General features: G+C 49.8%; 2 protein-coding genes across 2 annotated transcripts in view; one reads left to right on the top strand and one right to left on the bottom strand.

Annotated features, from left to right (window-relative positions):
- TTC6 (tetratricopeptide repeat domain 6) overlaps positions 1 to 1,885 on the bottom strand; it is a 217,135-nt gene extending 215,250 nt beyond the window's left edge. Inside the window, exon 1 of the mRNA XM_023189672.2 lies at positions 1,501 to 1,885. The gene's annotated coding sequence lies outside the window, so the exon portion shown is untranslated. The remainder of the gene's footprint in view (positions 1 to 1,500) is intronic.
- Positions 1,455 to 8,153, top strand: FOXA1 (forkhead box A1). The gene is made up of 3 exons (XM_023189673.1): positions 1,455 to 1,516; positions 2,179 to 2,623; positions 5,015 to 8,153. Exons 2-3 carry the CDS (start codon positions 2,552 to 2,554, stop codon positions 6,353 to 6,355), a joined length of 1,413 nt encoding a protein of 470 aa, XP_023045441.1. The 5' UTR covers positions 1,455 to 1,516; positions 2,179 to 2,551; the 3' UTR covers positions 6,356 to 8,153.
- Positions 8,154 to 8,429: the final 276 nt, after the last annotated feature.

Genomic DNA, 8,429 nt, shown 5'->3' on the forward strand with positions numbered 1-8,429 from the left:
GGTTTGGGAAGTGGGCTAAGAGAATATTTAATATTGTAATTGATCCCCCATTTAAGGTGACAGTGTTTTTCCCCTGCTTAAAGCACCAGCTTTTTTGTGCACTATAAAAGCTATTACTATCTATAAATTGTTACTCTCGGTAGAAAATACCCTAGTCTTGCTCGGTGTTATTGGAGAGTATTGGAGAATCACCTCCAGAAGGAACAAGGAAGCTCATTAGCACTGAAAGTCCCCCGGATCAGGCCGAGGAAGCTGAGCATCCGTGTACTTTACAAATGGAACTACAGTCAGCTACTGATGGGAATTTTGCACAAAAGAATTAGTTTCTGACACACAATTCGCAGATACATTTACACAAACTGATGGGACAACTTGCAGTCACAGGAGCAGGCTGCATTAGGGAGGGTTCCTGCCCTCCTGAGGTCCAGGTGGATTTAATTTCATTCATTCCTTTCCTTATGTGACGTTTCTATCCCCCACCCTTTTTTTAAAAAAAAAAAAAAAAAAGTAATCCAATGCTTTTATCTTTTTTTATTTCCTTAACTGCACATCTTCACCCTCTCTGCTCCCCTGCTGACTTAAGAGATTTGTTTGGTTCAGGGATTTAAAGTGATTCGCTTGCCAGATTTCAAGTAGAAGAGATTGAAAAGAACAAAGCACAGGGAAAAAGGTATCTGTTTGGAAGACAAGTTAAAACACATTTCTTAAAATGAGATTAATAACATTTTAAAAACTTTGCAAAACAAGATTTTGTGGATTCTTAATTACTTTAGATTTTATTTTATTGTTACTTAAGGAAACCTAGTGGTTCTACAGGCAGTACAACAAACACATGGTCACAGGACACTCAGAAACAAACACACTCAATCACACGTGCTCAGAAATACACAAACGGTCACACACTCAGAAACACACGCACCATCTCCCAATCTATCACCAACTCATTGCCTATCACCCAGTCACTTCAGTGTTCTCTCTCCCAGGACAAGTGGGCAATCCACCACCCAGGGCCTCATGAGAGTAAAGAGACTTTGCTTTGGGGAGACTCTGCCACCGACGTCCAGGACCGATTAGGAACCAAGTGAGCCCCTGAGATCTCAGCCCGGACCCTCCGGGTCACAGACAGGACCAAGCGCCGCTGCGGGCAGTCTCGGGCTTCTGCCTGGCACCTCTTTCGCAGTGCACACGCGTTCCCGCGCCCAGGCCCCTTGCTCTCCCAGCTAACTCGCGTGTTATAGGAGATGTCCCCTCCCCCTGACCTTTTCCTATCAGAAACCAGACGGTTGTCTCCAGCTCAGTCCCTGAAGCTGCTGAAGGGGGGCGGGAGGAGGAGCCCGGCAGAGGGAGGACGGCCCGACTTGGGTCCGCCTGCCCTATCACACAGACATCTGCTCTCAGTTGCTTCCTCTTTACGGTCGCTACAGATGACAGGGGAGAGGAGCCGAACAAGGCGGAAAAAAAAGTTATGTCATAAAGATATAAACCGGTGCTGTGACTCACCTGCTCTTAGCCGCAGGTACGAGTTTCGTGGCAGCGCCTCCGCTCTGCTAGCCCGGAGCCCAGGTCGGCCTAACGTCACTTGGCTCGGCTGACTCAGATGACCCTGTTTCTAGTGACGAAGCAAAAGTGGGGCTTTTTCCCTTTTCTAGTCGGAAGCTCAGGAGGAAAGAAAGAAAGGAAAAAAGTCTGTATTCTCCAGTCTCCTGGGGTTGAACTTTGGGTCAGGAATCAGGAGGGAGGGGACAAGGAGAGCAGGAGGGGCGCGAGACTGGGCCGCAGCCCGCGCTCAGAAGGTGGCAAGTACCTCTGGGGAGGGACCCCGGGGTCACTTAGCCCACAAGGTCTCTAAGCCCAGTCTCCGACGCCACCGCCCCCAGCCTTCTCCGGCTGCGAGGTTCCCATCCAGACCCCTAGCTCGCCCGCCTGGCCCCGCCTCTTTTTTCTTTTTCCAAAGGGTGTTACACCCCCTCCCACCCCACTTCCCTCTTTCCCTAGCCTCCGGGCCTAAACCAATTACACTGCTTTGCAAACAAAGTGAGGGCCGCGCTTGGGGGAGGGGTCGCGGGGGAGGGGGCGCGCGCAGCAGTGGCGCGGCGGGGCGGGAGGCGCGGCGGGGCGGGAGGCGCGGCGGCCGGACTGGCGGGCGGCCGCCTTGCAGGTGCACCTCGGGCTTTGTAGGTGCGAGCGTCTTTGTGCGGCGGACAAATGGGGAGAGGACGAGGAGGTGGGCACTCGAGCGACGTAAGATCCACATCAGCTCAACTGCACTCGCTTCGCAGAGGCCGCCCGCTCACTTCCCGCGGAGGCGCTCCCCGGCGCCGCGCTCCGCGGCAGCCGCCTGCCCCCGGCGCTGCCCCCGCCTGCAGCGCCGCCGCCGCCGCGCAAGCCGCGCCCCGCAGCTCTGGGCTTCCTCTTCACCGGGGTGGCGTTGGGCCCGCGCGGGCGCTCGGGTGACTGCAGCTACTCGGCTCCCCTCCCCCGCCCCGCGCCGCACGGCCGCCCGTCGCTTCGCACAGGGCTGGATGGTTGTATTGGGCAGGGTGGCTCCAGGATGTTAGGGACTGTGAAGATGGAAGGGCATGAGACCAGCGACTGGAACAGCTACTACGCGGACACGCAGGAGGTGAGAGGCGAGACGAGGCGGGCGGCCGGCGGGGCGCCGCTGGAGCCCGTGCCGGGGGAGGCCGGAGAGCGGTGGGCGCCGGGCAGAGCAGACAGTCGGGTCGGGGGAGCCTCCTCGGTGCCACCGCTGCCCGCCCGCCGGTGTGGCCCCGGCCGGGCCTTGGCCGGGCCTGGAAGCGAGACCTGCTGCCCTGCTCTGTCCGGACTCTCACAGCCGGAGAGGGAGTTTTAGGAAACTCCGGGCTTTGAAAACAGCGGCTCTGGGAAGCACTTGCCTCTTCCCAGCAGCGAGCGGGAGCAGGAGCCGGGCCCGGGGTGCCGCGGGCGGGCGAACGCTGGCGCGAGTTGGAAGCAACTCTGAGAAAGCCGGAGCATACCCACAAGGCGACCTCTTCGTCCCGCCGTTTAATTCGCAGACGTCTTCTGATTAAAGCGCTCTGCCGCCAAGTTGGGTGTCTCAATAATGAAACGATTTCTAAATTTTGTAAAACTTGTTCTTCAAAAGCCCTATGTGGGGAGAAGTGTGCTCCTTCTTCTCTAAAACCGCTGGGTGGCGCTAGTGCGACCAGAATCTTCTTCAGAACTCCGGGCCGAGAACCTGTTTCTCTTCATTGTCCCCTTGGTGGCACGTTCATGGGGGTTATTTTTACAATGTGCACAAAAGGATTACAGGGAAAACCAGGTACAGGAAGGACTAGCACCTATTAAAAGTATTTTTCTGGAAACAGCTGGCTATTACCCCCCAAAAGTTTAATTACCACTATTGAAAACGCGTATTGGAACTGCCTTGGATAATCTTGGGAAGAGGGAAAGAAAATAAAGCTCCAAGGTAAAAAAGAATTTTAAGACGTGGACAGAAAAATATAGAATCACGTAATATTTTGATGGTAACTAACTTATTTAGATTTATATATTCACAAGTTTACCTCTGAGTTTATTTGCATACCATAGTTTACTGGGTGTTCCTATTTAAATCTATTTGTTCTCATGTTTTCAAATTGAGTCATACTTGCTGATGAAAATACACTTAAGGACATCATTATTCCTTATTAAATTATCAGAGGAGTGCTTTTTAATATGCCTAGGTTCTGTATGTTTAAAATACTGTACCGAATGCATTCCCACACTGCTATTGATAAGGATTTTCGCTTGCTGATGATTTTAAAAGCAGCTCAGAGGTCTTCCAGAGATTTAATTCTGACGCAGATATCTCGACCCGACCATTCAACTGAGACCCCTAGCGAAAGTACTTTCTTACATGTTAAAGCTGAGAATTAGGAAATACAATAGCATTAAGAGAAAATAGGTAGAATTTGATTTTCGAATTTTAAATTATTCAAGACTACTCACGGAATTTCAAAGCCGGGCATTGAAATCATCAGCAGCAACATCAGTATGTGAAAAAAAAAAAAAATGATTTATTTTGAGAAACTGTGTCACCAGTATTTTTAAATAGGGACGGTGAAGTGGTGACAAAATTAATGCGAGTTTCTAAATAGCTTGCAGAGGTGTACATGCAAAGTCACGTTAAAATAAAATGCATATAGCACATTGAGATTATTATGGCACCGCCTCCCAGCCCTTTCTGTTATGAATCTACTTTTAGTTTGATTTTTCCAAAACTTATTTAACTTCTGAGTTTGCTTCCCTTTTTAACATTACAGTTGCTACAAGCAGGTAGAAAACACTACTTCTAAATACAGTAAACAACAAAAAAGTCACCATAAGCAAAAACCCCTAGGACAATAAAGCCACTTGTTGGGAAATAAATGATTCAGGGGGTCCCATGTCCATAGGTGATTTGCTCTATCAGGGGGTTTCATTAACAGTCCCCTAGAACAACCGAAACCGCTGTGCGGTCAGCCAGGCCTGCAGACTCAGGCGAGGAGGGCTCAGAGCTGGTGCCCTGTGGCCCGCCCAGTGGGCCTGTGACGCGGAACTCATTGCACCCTTAGGGTGAAGTGAATAAGCAGAGGGTCAGAGATTAATTCTATTTTCGGAGTTTTAAAGACGATTTCCCCCCAAAGAGCGCTTTGCCGAGGCTGGCTGGGGTGGAGACTTGGAAACCGCCTAGCGTGGATGGAGGAGGCGATGAGGGGGCCCTGGAAGCCAGCCCCTGAGCCTGGCGTGTAAGGCGATTACACATCTTCCTGGGGACATATTTTCTGTGAGCGCTTATCTTTCATGCCTGTCGCGCTAGGATTTTCCCCCTACCGTGCAAGTCATCTTTGCTAGGTCTGGGGAGGGCGCTTAGCCGTTTGCCCCGGGCGGGGGTGTCCCGTGTTCTGCAGAAGTGCTCTGCACTTGCCCCCGGATTAACTCCCGGCCGGCCGCCCTCCTGTGCCCACCACTAACCCCGCCCTCCGGGGCTTCTTCGCTGTCTCCTCTCCAGGCCTATTCCTCCGTCCCGGTCAGCAACATGAACTCAGGCCTGGGCTCCATGAACTCCATGAACACCTACATGACCATGAACACCATGACCACGAGCGGCAACATGACCCCGGCGTCCTTCAACATGTCCTATGCCAACCCGGGCCTAGGGGCCGGCCTGAGTCCCGGCGCCGTAGCCGGCATGCCCGGGGGCTCGGCGGGCGCCATGAACAGCATGACTGCGGCCGGCGTGACGGCCATGGGTACGGCGCTGAGCCCGGGCGGTATGGGCGCCATGGGCGCGCAGCAGGCGGCCTCCATGAATGGCTTGGGCCCTTATGCGGCCGCCATGAACCAGTGCATGAGCCCCATGGCGTACGCGCCGTCCAACCTGGGCCGCAGCCGCGCGGGCGGCGGCGGCGACGCCAAGACGTTCAAGCGCAGTTACCCGCACGCCAAGCCGCCCTACTCGTACATCTCGCTCATCACCATGGCCATCCAGCAGGCGCCCAGCAAGATGCTCACGCTGAGCGAGATTTACCAGTGGATCATGGACCTCTTCCCCTATTACCGGCAGAACCAGCAGCGTTGGCAGAACTCCATCCGCCACTCGCTGTCCTTCAATGACTGCTTCGTCAAGGTGGCGCGCTCCCCGGACAAGCCGGGCAAGGGCTCCTACTGGACGCTGCACCCCGACTCCGGCAACATGTTCGAGAACGGCTGCTACTTGCGCCGCCAGAAGCGCTTCAAGTGCGAGAAGCAGCCGGGGGCCGGCGGCGGGGGCGGGAACGGGAGCGGCGGCGCCAAGGGCGGCCCTGAGAGCCGCAAGGACCCCTCTGGCGCCTCTAACCCCAGCGCCGACTCGCCCCTCCATCGGGGCGTGCACGGGAAGGCCGGCCAGCTAGAGGGCGCGCCGGCCCCGGGGCCCGCCGCCAGCCCCCAGACTCTGGACCACAGTGGGGCGACGGCGACAGGGGGCGCCTCGGAGTTGAAGACACCAGCCTCCTCATCTGCGCCCCCCATAAGCTCCGGGCCGGGGGCGCTGGCCTCTGTGCCCCCCTCTCACCCGGCACACGGCCTGGCACCCCACGAGTCCCAGCTGCATCTGAAAGGGGACCCCCACTACTCCTTCAACCACCCGTTCTCCATCAACAACCTCATGTCCTCATCGGAGCAGCAGCATAAGCTGGACTTCAAGGCATACGAGCAGGCACTGCAGTACTCGCCTTACGGCTCTACGTTGCCCACCAGCCTGCCTCTAGGTAGCGCCTCGGTGACCACCAGGAGCCCCATCGAGCCCTCAGCCCTGGAGCCGGCGTACTACCAAGGTGTGTATTCCAGACCGGTCCTAAACACTTCCTAGCTCCCGGGACTGGGGGGTTTGTCAGGCATAGCCATGCTGGTAGCAAGAGAAAAAAATCAACAGCAAACAAAACCACACAAACCAACCCGACAACAGCATAATAAAATCCCAACAACTATTTTTATTTCATTGTTCATACACAACCTTTCCCCCAGTGCAAAAGACTGTTACTTTATTATTGTATTCAAAATTCATTGTGTATATTACTACAAAGACAACCCCAAACCAATTTTTTTCCTGCGAAGTTTAATGATCCACAAGTGTATATATGAAATTCTCCTCCTCCTTTGCCCCCCTCTCTTTATTCCCTGTTTCCCCTTCAGGCATTCTAGTTTATGGAGGGTTATTTAAAAAAAAACAAAACAAGAAGATGCTCAAGTTTGTAAAATATTTGTTTGTGCTTTTCCCCCCTCCTTACCTGACCCCCTACGAGTTTACAGGTCTGTGGCAATACTCTTAACCATAAGAATTGAAATGGTGAAGAAACAAGTATACACTAGAGGTTCTTAAAGTATTGAAAGACAATACTGCTGTTAGATAGCAAGACATAAACAGATTATAAACATCAGAGCCATTTGTTTTTCAGTTTACATTTCTGATACATGCAGATAGCAGATGTCTTTAAATGAAATACATGTATATTGTGTATGGACTTAATTATGCACATGCTCAGATGTGTAGACATCCTCCGTATATTTACAAAACATATAGAGGTAATAGATAGGTGATATACATGATACATTCTCAAGAGCTGCTTGACCGAAAGTTACAAGGATCCCAACCCCTTTGTCTTCTCTACCCACAGACGGCCCTGGGAATCAATTCCTCAGGAATTGCCCTCAAGAACTCTGCTTCTTGCTTTGCAGAGTGCCATGGTCATGTCATTCTGAGGTCACATAACATATAAAATTAGTTTCTATGAGTGTATACCATTTAAAGAATTTTTTTTTCCAGAAAAAGGGAATATTACAATGTTGGAGGAGAGATAAGTTATAGGGAGCTGGATTTCAAAACGTGGTCCAAGATTTAAAAATCCTATTGATTGTGGCCATTTTAATCATTGCCATCGTGTGCTTGTTTCATCCAGTGTTATGCACTTTCCACAGTTGGACATGGTGTTAGTATAGCCAGACGGGTTTCATTATTATTTCTCTTTGCTTTCTCAATGTTAATTTATTGCATGGTTTATTCTTTTTCTTTACAGCTGAAATTGCTTTAAATGATGGTGAAAATTACAACTTAAATTGTTAATTTTTATCAATGTGATTGTAATTAAAAATATTTTGATTTAAATAACAAAAATAATACCAGATTTTAAGCCGTGGAAAATGTTCTTGATCATTTGCAATTAAGGACTTTAAATAAATCAAATGTTAACAAAAGAGGATTTCTGTTATTTTTCTTCACTTAACTAAATCCAAAGTGGATATTTCTAAATACGATATTTTTCAAATTCTAGAACTGAATATAAATGACAAAAATGAAAATAAAATTGTTTTTTCTGTTATTATAAATGAATGTTAAAGGGAGTGAAAGAAATTCAAGTACAGTGTATAAATTGATTTAATATTCCAAGAATTGAGATTTTTAAGATTCTTTATTCCCAGTGATGTTTACTTCATTTTTTTTTTCACATCGGCTTAAGCCTTCTGTGTTTCCTTTGAGCCTTTTCACTACAAAATCAAATATTAATTTAACTACCTTTCCTCCTTCCCCAATGTATCACTTTCCTTTATCTGAGAATTCTTCCAATGAAAATAAAATATCAGCTGTGGCTGATAGAATTAAGTTGTCTCCATCAGAGACTCCTGAACCCTCTTCTCATTAAAAGAGAAACAAAACTTAGCCATCAGGGTAGCTCTGGAGGAGGTGGGAGGAGGGGAGTTAATTCACTCTGGTAGGGGAAGTGTTGTGCCTACAGGACATTTTAGGGTGGCCGCTATTTTGCATTTTGTGAAGTTATTTTTTAAATTTTGATTCAAAAATGTGGTTCCTAAGAACTTAAAGTTGATAATTTGTCTGCCTTCTAAGGAGCTTTTAAATGCAACTTCACACCCCATAGTTGCTTGGGATC

The sequence above is a fragment of the Piliocolobus tephrosceles genome, chromosome 6 (genome assembly GCF_002776525.5).
Source record: "Piliocolobus tephrosceles isolate RC106 chromosome 6, ASM277652v3, whole genome shotgun sequence".
In the NCBI taxonomy this organism is placed as follows: domain Eukaryota; kingdom Metazoa; phylum Chordata; class Mammalia; order Primates; family Cercopithecidae; genus Piliocolobus; species Piliocolobus tephrosceles.

Excerpts from the sequence above, each read along its gene's own strand:
- FOXA1 (XM_023189673.1), top strand. The coding sequence starts at position 2,552 with ATGTTAGGGACTGTGAAGATGGAAGGGCATGAGACCAGCGACTGGAAC. Across the intron at positions 2,624-5,014 it reads ACTACGCGGACACGCAGGAG|GCCTATTCCTCCGTCCCGGT; the intron begins GTGAGAGGCGAG and ends TCTCCTCTCCAG.